The 22,936-nt window shown below is 41.5% G+C and overlaps 1 protein-coding gene across 1 annotated transcript in view; it reads right to left on the reverse strand.

Annotated features, from left to right (window-relative positions):
• The window catches only part of cables1 (Cdk5 and Abl enzyme substrate 1), a 77,433-nt gene that overhangs the window by 36,329 nt on the left and 18,168 nt on the right, over nucleotides 1–22,936 (reverse strand). The window contains exons 2-3 of the mRNA XM_007888370.2: nucleotides 5,521–5,592; nucleotides 4,917–5,009 (exon numbers count right to left, since the gene is read on the reverse strand). Of these exons, the coding sequence (XP_007886561.2) occupies nucleotides 4,917–5,009; nucleotides 5,521–5,592 (165 nt within the window). The remainder of the gene's footprint in view (nucleotides 1–4,916; nucleotides 5,010–5,520; nucleotides 5,593–22,936) is intronic.

Raw genomic sequence — 22,936 nt, forward strand, 5'->3', positions numbered from 1 at the left:
GGACCTTTCTGATCAACCACGTTTACTGCCATTTGCTTCCCATAGCTAATAAGTGTGACAAACTCCTTCAAAATGTGACAGCGGGCATTAAAGAATAGATGCAAATAAAATTGGCACCCTATTGCAGTTTTGTACTGCTTACTGCGATGTAATATGTTTTCAATTTTCTTTACATTTACTTTTAATGCCTCATTTAACCTTTCGAAGAGTTGGTCAAACGCTGGACTCTTGACAGTTAGCCAAAAGGTGTACGTTGCAGGATAAAAAGCATTTTCAACTTTGCATTGTCAGGAAAAGATTATTCACAATTAAAACAACAAATAATAATAATCCTTGCATTTGTTATAAAACCTTATCATGTCATCGAGACGTGTCAAAGCGTTTCATAGGATATACTGTAAAGTGGATTGACTATGTATTTTGTGGGTAGACACTGCAGGCAATTTGCGTAAAGCAATGTCCCACAAACAGTTATGGGTGAGTAACCAATTTTATTTGTGGGATTTGTTGGCCAGAACACCAGGAAATACTAACTTCTCTTTTCGAATAGTGCCAATATTATCTGTAATGCATCTTTCAATTCTGATTTCCATACCAATACCTACTGAATGTGTGGCTAATCATAGAGATCTGGCAGAAGGTTTAGAATTTGTGTGCAAATTTCAAGATAAGACTGAGGAACTTTGAAATATTTTCCCACTGCCACAACCACAACCTCCTATTCATCAGGCGTGTGGGTAATGAATGTCTAGTATGTGAATGACTAATGCACTTGTCGGCTTTGTGTCAGCTTGGCATTGATGTTAAAATTCTATGGATCAGATTGTGGATTCAAGGCCCATATTGTCACCTTGAGCTCATATTCTAGACGAGACTCCAGCATATTGTTGGGGGGAAGCAATGCATTGTCGGAAGTGCCATCCTTCAGATAAGATATTAAACTGAGATCCCTTCTACCTGTTAAGGTAACTCTCCCCCGTTTAGCTTTTCATATAGTTTTATATTTATCTCCAAACACATCATTTTTGGGGTCAGCCGGGAGTCCCATCACCACGCTTAAGAGTATCCAAACCAAACTGAACCAATACATAGATATTTATTGAAATGGATGCGCACTCTCTCAAACACATCTCAAAACTAAGCTTTTATTAAACATTGAGAATTTACTGGGGTCTGTTTTCCAAGTTTTTTTTTACCCTTTGGGGATTTGAGATGCTGTGGCCATATGCCTGTTACCATCGAATTAAACCTCTGAGTTACTTGAAAGTTATTCTTCCCTCTTTGCTCTCGTTAATCTCTTACCAAGACCCTATCAGTGCCACTCAGAGTGGTCACTAGGTGGTGAGCAAGAGCAGCACAGGGTGAGTCTCCCTCTGCTTTCCCACTCTCTGTGGGGCATGTTTAATGTCACGGATGGGAGTGGCGTTCTCATGGGCGAGGGTGATGTACATGCAGTTACCAGCAGGAATCGATATTTACGAATCCTTTTGTGAATATCACATTTTCTATTCTAAAATCTATTGTTTCCTTTCTCTTGTTCCGATAGTATAAATGCATTCAAGAGGAAGCCAGGCCTTTACATGAGGGAGAGGGATACGAGGATATAGGAGGGAGTCATTTTTTGGGGGGTCAGCTGTGTGTCTGACACATGCGGAAACCCATCACCATGCTTAAGAGTATCCAAAACAAACTGAGATTTCCAGGCATCCCACCTAGAGACGGAAATCCCAGAGATAGATTGTTGGAATGAAATGTGCAATCTCTCCCTGGAGGGACACATGCTGCTTACCTAATTCCAGAAAGTATTAGGCGTATAGTGTGTGTTGGGGTGCAGCTGGAGTCTAACCAGCTAAAACTGCTTAGCTTGCGATTGATATTGCTGTCCAGCAAGTTTTCCCACTGCTTGTCCAGCTAGGACCTGCAGGGTTAACAGGAGCTGAGTGGCTTGACTCCCTACCCCCAGTGACTGGTCTGCCCTTCCAGGTCCTACCGATGAGCCAGGCTGGCTGTACTGTCATCAGCAATGCCCTGGAATACTGTGGACCTGCCTGGCTCAGGAACCATGGAGATTCACGTGGAATATAAACACTGGCATGGACTGGTTGGGCCAAATGGCCTGTTTCCATGTGTATGTACTTTGTAAATCCTTGTAAATATTCCTTGCACTGTGGAGAACACCACCATCAATGCTGATTCAGTGGTTAATGTCGGTTCTCATTTGGATTCTCTACAGTAATATATAGACATACACAATAATTGTTTCAATCATATGAACGGACTGGGATTTTTTGTTTATTGGATAGAAATAATAAACCACAAAAATACCAAGTATGGACTAATTTATATGGATTACTTTTCCATTAAACCTTTATAACATGAAATTCTATTATAAAGCCTTAGCAAAAAACATTGCTGCCCTTAGCAAAAGATCCCATTATGGAATGAATTGGGTGAGAGAAGGGAGTCCTGACCAAAAATTCCCCAAATAAAATTGGGAGATGGTGCTGTGTGCAAAGTGGCTGCTGCATTCGCCCACAAAACACACAGTCACAACACTTTACAATATACCTTGTGAAGCGTTTTGAGCTGTGCTCCTGTCATGAAAAGCACTATGCCAACTATAAACATTTTTATCTTATGAAATTGGAGAGAAGCAAGCGAATGTTTGCAAGAGCAATATCAATAAAATAAACCCAAAAAAGGTTAAAGATTAGATGGATCAGATGGAATTTTTTCTAAAATACTGTCCAGGAATGTGAGAAAGATGCTGGAAGAGACTCCCCTCAGTCTTCAAGCCTTAGACAAACTTGGGCTTCAGAAGAGTTAAGAATTACTGAGGGGAAAAGAAAATTTTGGCACTAAATGTCATGAAAACAACTAAACATTCAAATATTATCTATCTGGGAAGTGAAATGACAGTGCTCAGTAATGTCACTAATCTCGGCAACGCCTGATTAAAAAGGGAGTTCCCCTTTCCCCACAGTGTATCAACCTGGCTCAGTTATAGCTTCTGAGTCAGAAGATTCAAGCCCCATGTTAGGTCTTTGAACTTATATAGTCTAGGTTGACCACTCCTTTGCAGTGCTGAGGGTGTGCTGCATTGTTAGAGGTGATATCCTTTGGATAAGATGTTACACTAAGGACCTGTTCAAATGGACATTAAAGATCCCATGGCAGTATTCGAAAAGAGAAGAATTTCTGCCAGTGTCGTGGACAACAATCCCCAAATAAAATTGGACATTCACTTCATGGCTGTTTTTTGACAATTGCAGTGCGCAAATTAGCTGCCACATTTGTTTACATATTAATCACAACACTTTACAGTTAATTCTCTGCTTTGAGACATCCTACTCACATAAAAGATGATGTTTCAAATGCAAGGATTATCAGATTGGAGCAAGGTTAGTCATTTTATGGACCAGTAGAATTGAATCCCTTATTTGATGTTACAAAATAAAAAGCATGAGGAAAGTCAAGGGAATGGGATTACAGTTCCAATTAACCAAATGGATAATTTTACACTCAGTTGCTACAGAGCTATAAAAACAGTGATTGGTATCTGTGCTGTACCAGGTATACCCTACAAGCAGAAATGACTAAAATGGTAAGAAAGTTCAACATAATTCAACTAGATCAGTGACGTTGACAAAATAAAAACTACCTCACCAATTACCCTTTTATCATTCTTTCTTTAAAATCGTTCATATTTGGGCTATTTTGTTTCTCTTGTGAAACAAAAACAAATGTAAGCACACAAATTCCCAAACCTTGAGTTCAGCTGGTTTGGTACAGCTGAGGCAGCAGAGAAGTAACTGGGCCTGTAGCCTTGAGAGTGTAGCTACAGATATCACAGGGGATTCTAGATTTACACAATGAACTAAATACAAGTCATTTAAAGTCAGGGTGCAAAACAGGAGAGCAAAGAGTTAATAGAAAAGGGAAGGACTTACATAGAGAATGAATGGCACAGATTCAGGCCATTCAACCCTACTAGTCTGTGCTGTTTTTTTGTCCTGTTCGGCAGGTTGCAAGGAAAAATAATAAAATAATAACATTCCCTACATTTGCTGTAGCACCTTTCATGTCAGGAGGATGTCTCAACACTCTTCCCAGGACTTTCTATAAACTGGAGTAAACTCCTGATAACTCGACCTTGGCTAAACTTGTCACTAACACTTAAGTCATCATGCTACCAATAATGCAGTCGTATTTATTTATGCATTTATACATAGGCCTAACTCAGCATTCTGGATAACTCTTCACTGAGCCCTTTTCCCTTGGAGTGATGAGCTATCAGGAGTTTACTGTTTTTTAATACAATAACATTTAATTCAGCATTTGATTAACTTCTGATCATGTTGAGATGTCTCAAAGTGCTTCACAGTATATACAGAAAATTGGAGTGGGCCTATTTTGTGGGAGAATAAAGAATAAAAAAAACAAGAGATGGCAACACAGAACATCAACCACAGCCTGGATAATAGGTAAGTCTCCAGGAGTGACAATGATTTAATAATAGCCATCTTTTTAAAATCCTATTATAAAGTCGTATTTAAAAAAATCACTATGTTTAGTGATCAGAGTAAGATAGATCCCCCCCTTGCCTTTGTAATTTGGTTGATGTCATTCAGTGGCCAAACATAGAATCAACTGTCCCATTCTAAGAATAGGTTTCCAATATTCTTCAAGCAATAAGTCATCCTCTTCCTCCCCAGGCAACACCATTGGCTGTAGCAACTAATGGTGTCTGGAGGCAGGAAGGCTCATTTACTGAACTAAAACAATGTGACAGAAAGTTGTGATCCCCTCCTGACTCACTGTTGACATTGCCAGCACTCAAAGCCCTGCCTCCATAGCAACACTTCACATTTTTCAAAGGGATTCATGTAAAACAGAGAAACATTTGGTAAATGTACCTGCCGTTGCGGGTATCATGCTGCCGCATGTTTTTGATAAAGTGAATCTTCTTGAAGTTCTTTGGTCTGGGTGAACCTGATAGAGTCCGACATCTGTAATAAATCAAAGCAACAAAGAAAAACTGAGTGTTATTGGCTTTGAGGCAGCATAGTCCATTCTAATTCAAAATACAAAGACAGGAAGCAAAGAGTGGACAAGACACAGGCCCAGGTTGCTGCCTTGGCATTTGAGGAAGCTGTGGCGGAATGCGAGATGAACATTTGAGAGTAAAACGCTGATACACTCTCATTCAGCTTCCTTTGATTTTGTTGCTACATATTGCAGGTTACATTGTTGACTAATGACATATTTTGCAAACAGGGGACTCCGAATCTTCTCTTTGTTGCCTGAAGCAACATGCAACATACTATGGAAATGCATCCATGGCTATGTAATACATTAGTGCATCTTTATAATGTACATCAATTAACTCACCCTAGTCTTGGAAGGCTATTGTGAAATTGTAATCGTAGACTGTAGCAGTGTTTTGTTGATTGACTAACCCACCTTACGATGGCAAAACAAACCAGTTAGAGACGTTGAGTACATTGCATGTGGTCTCACCTCCGTAAGGGAGCATTTTCCTCAATATCTTCCAGGGTTTCTAAAGAAGAACGCTGGGAAATCAGTCGGCGCCTGGAAAGAATAAAAGGACCTCTCAATCAGTCAATCTTCACTATGACTGTAAGGAATTAACCATTTTCTTTTACGCAATCTCATAGCAAGTGCATTCTGGCTTAATAATTGCACATGTATTAGTATATTCAAGAGCCCCCAAATACCTCATTGCCTTAATCTCAACACTCTTGCCTTACAATTTAAGATAGCACAACATTTTGGAAAATTCTTAACTTCAGTCTTTTAACAAATAGTTAAAAATTGGCTTCCAAATCGTTAAATAATTTTAAACTCTGCACAATCTTCAATTTTAAGAAATAGTTCCAAGGCTAAAGTCAGATTTTGAAGCCTCAATTTATGTAAACCAAAGATTAAGAATATAAAGTGTAGGGGACGGGAAAGGGAGGGGGAAGAAAAAATTGAGTCTGTCCAGTAGCAATTTGTCCCTCACCGTAATTAAAAAAGAAGTCTTCATCTCTCATTATTTTATGTGCAGGAAAAGCTGGATAAAGAGATGGATGAGATTTCTTTCTCATGTGTCAGTCTGACTCGTTCCTCGAAGGTCTTATTTGAGCACAGTCAAGCTAAATAGAAGACATGCTCACACACGCCAACCTCTATAGCCAGAGACTGGAGTAACTCACACTGCCAGCTGTACAAAGAATCAGAAAGCACGCTTCAAAACCTCCACCCTCACCCCGAGCACCTGTATTTGGAGTACTGGCAGGTGGGTTGGTAACCCGAGGACACCGATTTAAAATAGTTGTTAAAAGAGAGGTGGGGAGAAATGTTTTTTTCACAGCGAGTTGTTCGGATCTAGCATGCATTGCCTGAAAGGGTGGTGGAAGCTGATTTGATAACAGCTTTTAAGAGAGAAGTAGATAACTATTTGGGGAGGACAAGTTTGCAGGGCTATGGGGTGCAAGTTGGGGATTGGGATTGAATTGAGTAGCTCTTTTCAAAGAGCCGGCATAGACACGATGGGCCGAATGGCCTCCTTCTGTGCTGTATAATTCTATGATTCTATGATACTGTATGTTAAACCTTCGCACAAGCTCATAACTTCTCATGAATTCTATTCACAAATAAAAAAACAAGCAAATTCTTTTCTGCTTTGTTTCCCAAGGTTTATTCAAAAGAATCAGGGAAAGAAAATGTAACTGAAAAACAGGTTCATTTGGAAAAAAATCAGGATTCAATTTTTGGAACGTCTGCTTACTTTTTGCATCGGGAAGCCTAGCTGGTTACAATACCAGCCCCCAGGAATAAGCAGGCAAGCAGGGTCCAGACTGCACACAGCATGGCACTGTGGTAGTGGTGGATGGGTGGTGGGATGCCTCAAGCTGTGGGTGAAAATAATTTGTTTTAACTGATTGACATGCCGGTCTTTAATGTGATCTTTATTCCACTGTCACTGTCGGCTGCAGTGCAAGCAACACCCAGGTATTGGCACTTACTATCCAGCTGCCTGACTGCCTCTAATGGTCGGGGAAAGTACAAGTGACAAAAGGCTGGGCTGACATCTACTGATGCTCTGAGCCTCTCAGTTGGACAGAGAGATCCAGTACTGTTTAGGATGGAAATATATATATATTCAAATCCCGGGTCAGTGAAAACTCCCTCTTTAAAGTGAGGCAGTACCCCCACCGCCCCCATCCTTCCCCTTTCATTTACTTCACTGTGTTAATGTACCAAAGTTGAGGCTGTCATTGACAGCAGCAGCTGCATAAAGTAAACAGAGCATTAAACTCTCCCATACTATAAAGCACAGGGCACGAGTTGACCAGCTCTGCACTCAAAACTTCACTCAAGACATCTTAACTTTTATAGTAAGTGTTATAAACGTCCACCCTGTTTGCTCATGAAAAGCTCCCTCCCCCCACCCGAGATGTTAGCAAAACTTACACCACCTGAACCCAAAGTGTGTAAACTACTCGCAACTAGAATTTACAAAGGCCTCGTATGCCAGTAAAGGTCATTCCTGAGTGATGTCATTTCTTCATGGTACATGACAGCAGAGTATTCTTTTTGTTTTATATATAATACATTTAGTAAATCATTTCATCACATGCAGCATTTTGGAGGCAATGGAATAGATGTGGGAGTCCCCTTTGTTGATCAGAGGAGATATTGCAGTGATAATAATAATAATAATTATTACTATTATATTGCAGTGAGACCAGGAATGTCAAGAGGGGAAGGATAGAGACCAAAGCAATCAAAATGCGAGAGGCTGCAGATTTCCGTGGGTGACTTTATGATATGATTTGCAATTGCCCACCGAAAGGACATGCAGAATTGAAAGTTTAGTGATTCAGCCATTGCAGTACAAGCACAGAGATCTAAAACATAATAATAATAATCCTTGCATTTGATATAGCGCCTTATCATGTCTTAGAGATGTCTCAAAGCGCTTCACAGAATGTACTGTAAAGTGAATCGGCTGTATATTTCGTGGGTGAAAAGCGGCAGCCTATTATGCACAGCAGTGTCCCACAAACAGTTGGAGATTGAGTGACCAAATTATTTATATTTATTTTGAAGGAATTATTACCCCTAGAAAAGCGACTAACAACCAGGTTTCTACTTACTGCTAGGTAAACAGAGGAGTGTGGAGTAAGGAAACTTGCCCAAAGTTTTGCGCAGCCGGGAATCGAACCCAGGTCTCTCGCTTGCGAGGCGAGTGCTGTAACCAGTGAGCTACAGGACTCCAATGTAGGCGAATGTAGACTGGAATAATCAGCAAAAGAATGGATGATAAATGAACGGGGACGCTGGAGACAAGCAATGACAAGTTTCTTGGACAGTGAACATAAATAAGAGTTGTTAAATGTTGCAAAGCATAAGAGAAAAGATTAAAGGTTTAACTCCATGGTTGGGGATTACTGTCCAATGTATTCATTTGACTATTCATTTGTTGCAGTGAGAACAATGATGCCCATTCATGCTCAGGCTAGTTACAAGTTTGATTTGTTTTTCTTAAATCCAGGTTAGTCACTGCAAGCTGAACTGTGTTAACCTGGAAACAATGAGACCCTATTTCTCAAACAGCCCCAACCGTACTGGTAAGGGAATTTACAAAGGATTTGGTTGCCGGCAGGGAGGTTGGGAAAATGAGGGGGAGTTATCCAGGCCGGACTCGCCTGTCTCCTAGCAACAGCCTCAAGAGAAGCATCTGAAGTGGTTGTCTGTCTGTACTCGTGGCCAAGAAGTAATAGGTGATGTGCAGAAGGGAGAGCGGTTCGATCAAAGTGGAGGCAACCCATGAGAAGTCCTCCCCACCTCGCAGCTCCAGTTGAGCACGGGATCACTTAGGTCTACTGAGGACGTGCACTAAGCGGAAGCATGGTACCCTCGGTTTCCAGGGCTGCTCTGATGGCTTGCTACGCTACAAAATGGTCGACCTCTAAGTCATCAAGTTGCTGCTGACATCACCTCCCATATGTTCTGTGCAGAAAGTGCTGATAATGTCACTTTCTGTGTGCGTGGATATTCAAGAAGCACCAGGTACTCGACCTGGTACTCTCCTGGTACTCGACAATATTCACAGAGATAAAACTGGTTATTCACTTCATGGTTGTTTGTGCGACAGTGCTGTGTGCAAGTTGACTGCTGCGTTCGCACAAGATACAGTCACTACACTTTACAGCTGTGAAGGTCTTTGAAACATTCTCCTGATATATAAGGTGCTATATCAAATGCAGCGATCATTATTTTTAAACTGGTTTTGGAGACCAAAGTGCAATATATTGCATTACCCACCATTAGTGAGCATCTTACTGCTGTCAGTCCATCTAAATAACCCATTTAGATCAGCGGACAATGTATCTGCCTCCTCTCTGGAGCCCACCTTGACCTCCATGACCATGTTTCACACAATACCAAGATGTGGGGAGGGGCAGGAGCAGAAGTGGCACAAACATGCCACTGATTGACATGAGCAATTTGCACAAATGTAGTTTTTGAAATGAGGCCGGATGGTATGTGCTGGGAACAATGGGGCAGTAAGAGAATCAATTGGTTGTATTACTGTAACAAAGGCAAATAGTACGGCACTGCCCAAAATGGAGAAGCTGAGGTCCCAGAGTTATAGGTTGGAATGCTCCATGGGGAGTCAGAGATGCAAGTCTGTCTATTCACCTCATGTTAGGGAATCTAAACTGGCATTGACCATTTTATCCTGATATTATCTTATTATAGAGATTGGCACTGAGGGCAGTTCATGGAGGAAAGCCCACAGCCCAACTCTCCCTGACCCCCAGCCAGAAGGAGTATAAATCAGTGTTTCTCCAGCTTTTTAATACGAAGGATCAGATCAGTTTCTTCTTAAAATTGTAGGAGTCCTGTAGGTCAGTGGTTGGAGCACTCACCTCGCAAGTGGGTTTGATTCCCAGCAGAGCGAAACAGGGGGAAAAGTTTCTTTACTCCACACACCTGATAATAATCCCTCAAGAAAAAAAGCACAGTAATAATTTGGTCACTCAATCCACGACTGTTTGTGGGACACTGCTATGGGCAATTGGCTGCCGAATTTCACCTGCAAAATATACGGTCAATTCACTTTACAGTGTATTCTATGAAGCACTTTGAGACATCTAGAAGATGTGAAAAGCGCTATATCAAATGCAAGGATTATTATTATTATAAAATGCTTAATACTAAATGAACCTGTCTGGTCACTTGGTCTAAAGATATCACTGGTATGGGTAAGCCATCGAGTAATCGGAGAGCACCATCAGTCTTTGAGAAACACTGGAGCAAAGTAACTAAGAAGGGAGTTCATGAAAAGGGGCACATGACGGGGGTGGGGGGGGGGAGGGCTAGAGATACAGAATAAAATCTGTTGTTTTCATGATGTGTTTCAATGGTTCAGCTGACACGGCTGTTTCTGTTTCACATACACAATGCTCGAATATTATTGTTGCCATTACATCATCAAATTGCATCGGCACATTGCCACAGGCAGAGCTCTTTCTGCCAGTTTATCAGCCCGTGCTTTAGCACTGAGAAGCAAATGATGTCAAGGTAATCCTGGCTGAAAAGGCAGTCCTGGCTGAAAAGGCAGTTCTGGCAAAGAATCCTGCTGAAGAGGAAGCGTTATGGGAGTCACATGTATGAGTTCAAGGGCAGAAATGAAGCTGATGCAATAGCACTGGAGCAATAAATCCTAAATGACTAAACAAGTACTGAACCAAACACACCACTTCATTTGCTGATTGTCCTTTGCGGTTATGTCTCATGTAAATACAGTGCAAAGGTTAAAGATTGGTCAAACTCCTGGTTACTCCCAATAATTCTTGGGCGTACATTGCCATTTCTTCATTGTCACTGAGACAAGTTGCTACAATTCCCTACTTAACACCTAACCATCCCTGGTTGCTCTGAGAAGGTGGAGGTGCCGCCTTCTGTTTAAATTGTCGCAGTCTTTGTGGTGATATTCTCCCACAGTGGTATTAGGTGTTAGGTGAGAAATAAACAGGGGCTAAATTGCAATACTCATAATAATCAAGTAACGTGTACAACTGTGTATTTGTAGATAAATGCCTTTATTTCTTAATAAAGAATCCAAATCTCACAAATGAGCATTCTCCTGGCAACCAGAAATATGTCACACAATCTATTTCTGATATGGAATCAAAGGGAATTCTTATGGGATTCCTTATTAAGAATTAAGAAGTTAAGCAATTTAGAGCCCATTTTTTTTTTGGACTTCAATCCAATTTTGACAGGCACAGATATCCAAGAATGTGCATTGATGCTCCATGTTTTAGGAGGAACTCAAAGTGAGTCACTTGGACATGTGTGTGAAGCAATGTAGTTAAATGCCACATCAATTGCCAATATTGGCACAATGCCTGAGCAATACAATAACACCACTGAAATGCTTTGTTCTTTCAGTGCTGCGTGGTGGTGTCTTCCATATGTTCTCTCAAAAGTCAGCAACTTGAATGTTTGCACTGAGAGATTAGAATGTAGGACTGAGCCACACTCATTCCAGTGGTTACAGTGTTATTGCATACCCTGCTTGTTACAGGGCCACAGTCTGCAATTCTCACATTATTGAATTAAAGGGAGGTACGGTAAGTGCAGGGATCCGAGCGGGAGGAAGCCAGTGGTACCGTGGTCAGAGGTCAGAATGGTTGAGGAGAAACCAGAAGTGGCATAATCAGACATTGTTGAGTATCAGGAAAAATCTCTGGTCCACTCAGAGGAAGCGAGCGCTGTCATGATCTGAGCTTGGCATAAAACAGTGGCCAATCGTGATAAAGCGGTTTTTCAATGAAACCCTTACTCCTTCCACCCTATTCAAGCTCCCCTGCGTGAAGGGCGCTATATAAATGCAAGTTGTTGTTGTTGTTTACTGGATGTCCTGTGAAGCGCTTCCTCTTGATGTTAAAGATGCTTATCAAATGTAAGGATTATATTATTATTATAATATTATAAGTGACACAATAGCATCAGAGGCAATAACGCTTTCCGATCACAAGTATAAAATATCGGTTGTAGGACCAGAAATAAATAGCAGGAACTAAGCTGTTTAATATTCTGATGCATCCCCCGAGATCCACAATAGCACGTGTGCTGACATTGGGCTCACATAGTGTATGCAATACAATGCAAGAGAAACATATTTCTATTTTTCCATTTATTCAATGCAAGGGACCTTACTTGAATGGAGAAACAACAAGTTTCAGAACATCAGTGCGGAAAATAAATTCATTGCACTGGCAACTAACTGAACAAAGACTGCCAGTCCAATGAAAGTAATCGAAGGATGTTTTTGTCCTGTTGTTAAATTGTCATGCAAAAGTATTTGCCATGCAAGAACATTTAAAAGGAGCTAGTAATTCAATGGAATGTGTTGAAGATGCAACGATATCATTGCTTGTGCATACAACTGTGCCTAAAATGATAAAGAAGCTTTGCAAAAGGATAACTTTTTTTAAAAAAGACAAACTGCCAATTGTTGCAGAATTTTTTTCAGCAACGAACTTGTGCAGTTTTGGTTGCAGCTTGTACCTTGCAGTGAAACTCCTCAGATCACATTACGATGTCCCTTTAAGTGCTTATTGGGGAGAAAAACCTGCAGTCTCTAAAACTGCTTTTGTTCTGCATGAAAAACCTAACCGGAGACCTTTGACTTCTGAAAAATCCAGTAATGCTGTAAGTCAATTATGTCTTTTGTCCCTGCAGATTATGATATGGTATTCAGGTAAAACCTGCCTGAATCAAAGTGAAACTGATGGCAATAAGAAAAAAGAAAAAATCAGCATTCAGTACAGAAGCTGCTCTGACCAGGTGGCGCCACTAATGGCCCATCACGCTCCACCACCCCCCATCCCCTGTCCTGTCCCTCCCACCAGTTGCAAAACCTGACTCCGCCACTGGCTGGTACTCTCTAGTTTTGAAAAGAGACATCTCAGAGAGAACCTTAGAGATGTACAAATTTTAAATGAGATTGAAAGAGTAAACCCAGAACAATACTTTAATATAATAATAATTCTTGCATTTGATATAGCACTTATCACATCTTCAGGATGTCTCAAAGCGCTTCAAAGAATATGCTGCACAGTGAATTAACTGTATATTTTGTGGGCAAAACATGGCAGCCAATTGTGCACAGAAGTGTCCCATAAACAGTCGTGGATTGAGTGACCAAATTTTTTTTATTATTATTTATTTATTTTGAAGGGATTATCACCCCTGGAATAGCAACCGGCCAGTCGACTTCCTACTTATTCCCAGGTGAACAGAGGTGTGTGGAGTTTCACCCTGCCGGGAATCGAATACAGGTCCTCTCACTTGTGAGGCGAGTGCTCTAACCACACTTAGATGGAATAGGTTATCAGGAAGGGTGGTTGAGGCCAGGATACAGGACTCATTTAAAAAACAGCTTGATGCTGTGTTGGGAAGATGGATGTTTTGATGAGTTTAAATAAGCGAAGAAGCCTTCTTCAAAAACAATCTTGCGAACATGCCTGTTTCTGGTATCTGTGGTGTATTCCTATCTCAGGGTATGATGAGTGAGTAAATTGATATATGCATTTAAGACTCAATACTTAGCCTTGAAGTTTGTTACGCACTCCTCGCCAGTCTCCCCATCTCCACTATTCAAAAGATCCAGCTCATTCAAAACCCTGCCGCCCATATACTTACCAAGACCAAACTCCATACCCATATCTCACCAGTTCTGGCCAGGCTCCACTGACTCCCCATCACTGAATAATTGACTTCAAGATCCTCACACTTGTGTTCAAATCCCTTCACTCCTTGGCACCTCCCTAGCTCTCCGACCTCCTCACTCCCCAGTCCACCACCAGGCATCTCCACTCAACTTGCACTGGCCTCCTGCTCATCCCTTGCATCCTTCCTCCCACCATCGGAGGTTGCGATTTCAGCCACTACTCCACAAAACTCTGGAACACTCTCCCTCAGTCCCTCTGCCTTGCCCCCTCTCTCCCCTTTCTCAAGTCCCACCTGAAAACCTTCCTCTTTGACCATGCTTATGGCCACCTCCTGCCCCTACACCCCCACCCGGCTCGGAGTCAGGCTCCGCCACTGTTAAGCGCACTGGGATGCTAACCTGCTTAGAAGGCGCTATATAAGTGCAAGTTGTTGTTGTTGTTACATGGGCAAACCCGGTAGCTAATTTGTCCCATAAACAATGAGATGAGTAACCAATTGAGGGGAATATAAACCAGGTCAACCCACAGAAAGATGCCTCCACAATGCTTTAAAAACGCAAATGCAGGGTGGTCTACTTATATCATCCTAAATCACAAGGTAGACAGAAATTATGCAAATATAATAACACAATCAAAAGAATGATATTGGCATCTGGAAATAAATACATGGAAAAAAATTGTATACAGCTAAAATACAGAATGTTATGTTGGTGATGTCTTCATGATAAACTATGGTATGGTTTAGTCGACGTTACCTATATGGTGTCTGTGCACTGGTAAGTGGTCTTTCAATAGAAAAGTGTGAACCTCATACCTGTGTTCCGAGTAGTCAGTGACTTCTCGCGTCTTATTGAGATTAATAAAGAAGGTTAAAACAGCAAAGTGAATAAATTATTTGTCTAAGGCCTTCATTCACTCAGCGAATTAGAAAGCTTTGACGAACACAATGAGAACTGGGCACTGGTGAGCCAGGAGACAAGAACAGTAAGTAAACATATTATAGAAAGAGGTCAATCAAAATAGCACCAATGACTAATACAGTATGTGGTTAGAAAAAAGATACTCTCCCAGTATCTAACCCAGAGCCACCAAAGTTCATTCACAGTGAAATTATGAATTTAGCACTCTGTTACATAATAGTTTTTCTCCAGGCAGAGCAAGGCCAAATGATCAATAGAATTAGCATTGCAAAATATTTCAATTCTAGAGTTCATGCACTTCAAGGAACATTCAGACGGATGCTTTATCAGAGATCTACTCCACACACAAATCAATCTCATTCAACTATAAAATAAACAGTCACGACACATTACAGTAAATACTGTGAAGTGCTGCTAGACATCCATATGAGGCGCTATAGCAAAGAGGTGGTAAGGATTGAAGGCTATATCAAATGCAAGGATTATTATTACTCGTTGCCTTCTTTCATTTTTACAAATGGGTGGGAACCCGGTTGTTGGTCGATTGGCCGGAGTAATGATTCCTCCAAAAAATATAATAATAACAATTTGGTCACTCAATCTACAGGTGTTTGTGGAACACTGCTGTGCGCAATTGGCTGCCATGTTTCACCCACAAAATACAGTCAATCCACTTTACAGCATATTCTGTGAAGCACTTTGAGATGTCTACATATATAAATATATATAGTAGTAAGGCGTTATATAAAATGCAAGGATTATTTTTATTATGATTATTATTATTATTATAACTGAATGAAACACTGAGAAGCCTGGTCACCGGACAAGAATGCACTTGCACATTGTAGGTTTGTGTTTCTACTTGAGATGGTTCTGAATGCTTAAGGTGTTTAGTCCAAAAGGTAATAGATCAATGTCTCAATTATGCTGAGATCTTGCAAAGGGAGGGTGGGGATCCACCAGTTGTGCAACCCTTAAGGTGCAAACATTCTATTAGCATGAAGTAGTGACTGATCATGTGCACTACCATTCAGAGAGTGCACCTCTGTGCATCTTGTAAATGTCACTACATCTAATGGTGTGAGAGTAAGTGTAGTGACTGATCTGTGGACAAATTCAATACCTAATCTGCCCCAACAACAGCAATGGGATGAATGACCAATATTGCTTTTTGGTGAATTTGAATTAGAGAAGTACCATAGCCAGAAACCAGGAGGACAGACTCTTATTAAAAAAGAAATACTCTTATGCCATTGAATCTTGAACATCCACCTGAACAGGCAGACACGACCTCAGTTTAAGATCTCCAATACTTCCAATAATGTAAAACTTTCCTAGTACTCGCAAGGGAGTGTCAGGCTACATTGGATACTCAAACCCACAACCTTCTGACCCAGGGGTGAGAGCGCTACCAACTGAGACAAATTGACACAACATTCACATAGTGGCTTATTCTGGAGTCAATTTAATCTGAGGTAAGCAATAAAACCAAGGTGTAAAACAGCTCAACACAGAACAGGACAGATTATCTATAAATCATTACAACAGGCTGTTCTGGTTTATGATCCTACAAAAATGTTGTGAAGAGGTGTGGCAATAAATATATCTCCCTGAATCAACAATACAATCTGTACAAGTCTATCATAACAACAACAACAAACAACAACAAAATTACATTTGTAGAGCGCCTTTCACGTCGGGAGGATGTCCCAAAGCACTGGACAGTCAAGGGTCAGGACCCGAGTATGAGGGAGGGGTGGGGTAGGGGTAAGGGAAGGCAGAGAGGTGGGAGGGCGACCGAAGGTACAATTGAAAAGAAGGGTCCTTGAGACCGGCCTTAGGCAAGGGAGGAAGTGAGGCGAAGGGACTGTGGGATGGAGTTCCAGAGCGTGGGGGCAGAGAGGCTGAAAGATGATAGGGTAGGTCAGGCGGGAGACATGGAGCAGTCCGGAACCATTAGTACATTATCATACGTTAGTTCTGGACATGCTCACTCACTGTGTCAAAGGCTAATGTTATATCAGTGATATCTGTTTAACATATTGTTAAAATGGGACTGGAGGCTGGAAGAATAAATTATGTGTGAACAAGAATATTCATTTTTGTTCCTGTAATGGATTTGTATTCCAGTCCTGGGAGTGCTGCATTGTCAAATTAAGGTCCCATCTGCTTGTTTTCAGATGCCCTTGTTTGAAAGATCCCTATTCTTAAAGAGAAGGGAAGTTCTTATCCCAACAATTCTGCAGGTTAATTGGTAATTCACTCGTGGTCATTAATAAAACCTTGCTGTGTGTATAAATGGCCACTGTTTTTCTGCAGAAAAGTCACGATTCTTGACAGTAATTATTATAAAGTGTTTTGTGCCTTGATAACACAATATAAAAATGATTACCTGTGAAGTGATTTGAGGTATTTGTGGCCGCAAAATTATTTCCTTCTTCCTTGATAGATAAATTGATCCATTGCAAATTTCTGTAGTTAACCGTAAAAAAATTCCCCTCACTCATCTGATAAAGGAATCTGCATGATGCTCGAAGTTGAGGGGAATGGGCCAACTGAGGCATAGAGGCCTAGGGTAGATGAGGAGGGAGAAGATTGTAAGGGAAGATTGTAAGTGAAGAAGGTAGGCTGCAAGTAAGTGGGACAGAAGCAGCAATTAGAGCAGGAATCTCAGGTTGCAAATGCTGTGTTTAGCCCCCTTTAATACATCAGTAGTAGAGAGAAAGATACATGGTGTACAATGACCCACGACTGTGCACAATGACTACTGTGCTTACGATTTTCTGGGAATATACAGGCCTGGGAGAGACTATTCTTGGATCAACTCCAGTTTGAGATTCTAAAAGACGTAATGCTTCTTAGAAATTGCTGTAAATGTCAACTCGTGTAATGTAGCCAGAGAGAAAATATACTGTACTTTCATTCTGTGCAAATAATCAGCATATAACAGGCCCATCGTCACTAGCCCTTTCAGGTGAGTGTTAAAGATCCCATGACACTACTCGATAAGAGAAAAGACTTGTTCCCGGTGTCCTGACCAACAATGGTCCAGATAAAACTGGTCATTCACTTCATGGCTGTTGACAGATGCTTTTGTCTACAAATAATAATCTTTACATTTGATAAAATGCCTTATCACATCATCAAAACCTCTCAAAGCACTTCACAGGATATACTGTAAAGTGGACTATGCATTTTGTGGGTGAAACGCAGCTGCTGGTTTTGCACACAGCAATGTCCCACGAACAGCATGTTTGGACATACTTGCAAAAGAAAATGCACAGGACAATTAGGGGAAAGTGTGGAAAATAACTTCACCAACATCGATTGGTACTAATAACTAAACTGTTCATAGCATTGTGGATGCAAAATAATAATATTATAGGCTCTATATTAAATTCAGGGATTATTTTATTATATTATGTCCAGTCTGTGCAGCCTGTAATGTGTTAGAATCCTGATGTCAATATTGAGGATGGGTTCTGGCTGCTTTCCAGAATCCTATCAAGCATAACAAAAACAAATGAAGTCCACAAGGAATCTTACAAGCTCAGTAGCTTAAAACTGCTGCCAACTACAGCGACTATAGCTACTGTATAATAAAACAATCCTCGTCTTTGATATGGTGGCTTTCATGTTGGAAGGCTGGAAGTCTCAAAACACTACACAAGAATTTACTCCAAAGTGTAGTGACTGGATATTTCGTAGGTAAACACGGCAGCCAATTTGCACATAGCAATGTCGCACAAACAGCCATGAAATGAATGACCAATTTTAATTGGGGGATTGTTGGCAAAGGCACTGGTGGTCCCTTCGCTTTTTGAATAGTGCCAGTGGATAGGTTAGCCCCACACTGAGACTTGGAACTCATATGGTCTAAGATGTCACTTCAGTGCAACACTGGGGGTGTGTTTCATTGTTGGAGATGCTGTGGATGAGACATTGAACTGAGGCTCCATCTGCCTGTTCAGACGAATGTTAAAGAACTCATAACACTATTTGAAAAGAGAAAGGATTTTCTTCTGATGTCCCAGCCAACAATCTCCCAGTTAGAATTGACCATTCTCTTTATGACGGGTGTGGGATATTGGTGCCCCATCCACCTATAAATTCACAGTGAGTATGCTTTACAGCATATTCTGTGAAGCGCTTTGAAGCATCCTTCTGACATGAAAGGCACCATATCAAATGTAAGGATGATTATTATCACAACCATCTGTGTCTATCAATGTACTGTATTATTGTACAAACTGCATGGAAAAAACAAACAACCTTTGTAGTTTGTATTTGCAACCTTAAGCAATCTTATTTACAAATTGAACATCTATCAAGTGCATTAATCTCCTGGTGTGTGATTATAAGGACATCATGAGTTACAATTTCAGTTCATTCTACAGCTGTACAGGTGAGACTGTGTTAACGTGGCTTTAACCCATTCCTACTCAACTATAACTTAGCATACCTGATCAAAAATACATTTACTTTTTCTTATTCAAGAACGCAACTCAAACACTCTTGGCATGCTTAGTGTTCAGAATGATCATAAAAAAGGTGAATAGGTCCACAGAGGGCAAGTCGTAGGGGAGCGTAAAATAAAAGGCACGAGTCATCATGTGTTCCACACTCCAGGCTGCATGGGATCCTTCCTACTAGACGCAAACTGACTAACAAACTGTCCAGCCAAAGAATACATTAGAATATACAGCACAGAAACAGGCCAATTCGGCCCAACTGGTCTATGCCGTGTTTATGCTCCATATGAGCCTCCTCCTGCTCTTCCTCAACTAAGCCTTCAAGCATAACCTTCTATTCCTTTCTCCCTCATGTACCTATCTAGCTTTCCCTTAAATACATCAATAATAATTGGAGTCCTGTGGCTCAGTGGTCAGAGCACTCGCTTTGCAAGTGAGAGACCTGAGTTCAATTCCAGGCAGAGGGCGAAACCTTGGGCAAGTTTCCTTACTCCACACGCCTAATAATAATCCCTCCAAAAACAATAATTAAATTGGTCATTTTCAATCTAAGACTGTTTGTGGGACATTGCTGTGCGCAATTGGCTGCCGCGTTCGCCCACAAATATACAGTCAATTCACTTTACAGTGTGTTCCGTGAAGCGCTTTGGGACGTCCTCCCGACGTGAAAAGCGCTATATCAAATGCAAGGATTATTATTATTATCAATGCTATTTGCCTCAACAGCTCCTTGTGGTAGCATGTTCCACATTCCCACTACTCTCTGTGTGAAGAAATTTCTTCTAACTTCCCTATTTGATCTATTTGTGACTATTTTTTATTGATGACCCCTGGTTTTGGTCTCCCCCACAAGTGGAAAGATCTTCCCTATGTTTACCCTATCAAACTGTGAGCTAGCTAGGCAACTAGCCTGAAGCCCCAAATTCCTACTCAGTGTGCAAAACGCCTTGAGATGTCCTGCTGACGTGAAAGGCGCTATATAAATCTATATTGCATTGTAAAACTATTACATGTAGAGTTCATAAAGATTCAGTTTTCATTTGAAATCGGGTTTTCCCCAGTTTTTAAAATGTACCAATTTCCAAAATATTAAGATCAAATTGAAGAATTTTCCACAATTCTGCACATTGTTAAATTTGAAGACAATATGGCCTTGTAGACTAAGACTAGGTGGAATTAAGGACTTCTGATGTGCATCTTGCAGGAATTTTGGCCTATCTGTTAATATACGATCCTCTCCACAATATATAGGCAATTGGTGGCATAGATCCTCAGACTTTTTACGTAATTTACAACCCTAGTTAAATAGGAACACAGAAATGTACAACAGGAAAAAAAAAGTCAGTATTCCTACTCCAGCAAATCAATATGCAGCACACACTATTGGAGGTATGCATGTCCAGTAAACATTGGATCAGCTGTCACTGTGAACACTCACACTATGGGTGTCATCCTGCTCAGCAGGTTGCATTCTCACCTCTGGGTGAGAAGCTTGTTGGTTCAAGCCCTGAACCAGGTCTAGACCTGAGTTCACAATCCAAGCTGGTGCTCCATTGCAGCACTTATGGAGATTCCATCCATTGAATGAGACATTAAAACAATTCCCCAATTGCCTGTTCTTCAGGTGGATGCTGAAGACTCACGACTCAGTTTGAAAAAGGGGATTCTCCCAGTATCCTGGCCAACAATTCTCAGTTTAATTAGTCACTCATCTCATACCTTTTCTGGGATCTTGCTGTGCACAAAATGCCTACTGTTCTTGCCTACTGTCACAATACGAGACAGCAATTTCTATGAAAGTGGTTGTAGCACAGAAGCTGTGGTCAATGCGTGTGTCTTGTTCAGGGGCCCACCAATCACCAGAGAAAGTAAATGTTTCTTCTGCCTGTCAGTACAAGTTTCACCTCCCTTTCTGTCCTGTGCATTCTCATTCATTACCGCTCTTATAAAATAAATGAACAAAATCCCCTTCAGCCTTGGTAAGGCAATGAATCTGGAATTGTTTTGACAGACACCTCTGGCGATATTTATATAAGGTGCAATAATAATCCTTGCATTTGATACTGATGTATACATGGCATCTTTTGAAAACCACAAACAAATGTTCAGCAATGAATCTTTAATCATTTCCAATAGGGTGCCCTACCCAAATTAATCATTCAGTATCCGGGAGTGTCAGCTGTAAACAATAAACGCATAACATCTTTCAGTTTTTTAAAATAATGCTTTGCAACTTTACATCTCATTTTACCCAATACACCCCTCCTCCTTAGCACAGAGATTAGAAGGCTGTATGTAACCTCTTCTATGGAGTCAGATCCCACCGTTGCTCTGGGATTCTGCCAAAGGAGATATGGCATCCCTGGGGTGAGGTAACCAAAGTCCCATTTTCCATGGTACGCTTTGCCAACCGAGCAGCGTGAAACCTGATGAATCCTTTCACACGGTGCAGTGCTGTTCTCAGCTGCAGCCTCATACATAGACTAAAAACGTAAGCTTTGAAGGTGTAGAACCTGCTTCCACACCACTACATTACAGAACTCTCTTTTACATCAGAGTTGAGCCAAATCATGTTCCCATGAGATGTCCACACACACACACCTTCCACCAGAAGTCACAGGCGACAATCAGAAGTGAGAGCCCTTGCTTACTTTTTCTTCCCTGAAGTGACGCTGAGGCTAAATGAAATGCACCAATTCTTGCCCAGCCTGATATCTCCTACTTCAGGGAACAAACCAGGGAACAAACCTACAACCTCCTAGTCTGCCCAGACACTGCCTTTAGACTAGGCCATCAGAGGTTCTGAGTTGGGTTTGAGGAAACAATGCTTGGGTACTAAATTAGCATTAGCTATTAGCATTTACTTCCTATAGGTAGAAGAGTTGACAACCACAGTACAATAACTACACTATCTTCAACCAATCCTTCTCCAATTTGGCCTGGAATACAATCTTACCATGATCCTGATTCCAGACTGTTTCAATGGCATATTCCAATTGGTGGATAAAAGACACATTTGTTGGGGAAGGGGAAAGATGCACAATGTTTATTTTAATTTCCTTTGCCACCGCGCCCACTACATCGAACCCCCCAACCCCACCACCCCACCCCAGATTGGTGGAATTGGCCAAGAAATGTCAAAAACTTTCTCAGTTGTCATAGGCAGATTAATATAACCAGTATTCCTGGTAATACTCTAAGATACTCTGAACACAGTATTAGGCTGAGGGGAGGGGATGGGGGGTGGCCGATGGCATGGTCGAAGAGGAGGGTCTTGAGGCGTGACTTGAAGGAGGATAAGGAGGGGGCAATGCGGAGTGACTGGGGGATGGAATTCCAGAGATTGGGGGCATAGTGGCTGAAGGCTCTCCTGCCAATGGTGGGGTGGGTGGGTCGGGGGACGTGGAGCAGGCCAGAGCCGGCTGTGCGGAGGGAGCGGGTGGGTTGGTAGGGGTTTAGGAGGTCGCACAGCTAGGGTGGGGCGAAGCCATGGAGAGCCTTGTATGTGAGGACCAGGATCTTGAACTGGATCCTCTGAAGGATAGGGAGCCAGTGGAGTCGGGTGAGAATGGAGGAGATGGGGTCACGGAGTTTGGTGCGGGAGAGGACTCAGGCTACAGAGTTCTGGATTATCTGCAGCCTGTGGAGGGAGGAGTTGGGAAGGCCGATAAGCAGGGTGTTTGCATAGTCGAGCTTGGAGATGATGAAGGCATGAACAAGAGTTTCAGCGGCCTGAAACACAGAACTCTCCTCTGAGCTAGAGTATTAGCCTAGATTATATGCT

The sequence above is a fragment of the Callorhinchus milii genome, unplaced genomic scaffold (assembly GCF_018977255.1).
Source record: "Callorhinchus milii isolate IMCB2004 unplaced genomic scaffold, IMCB_Cmil_1.0 Scaffold2, whole genome shotgun sequence".
Taxonomy (NCBI): domain Eukaryota; kingdom Metazoa; phylum Chordata; class Chondrichthyes; order Chimaeriformes; family Callorhinchidae; genus Callorhinchus; species Callorhinchus milii.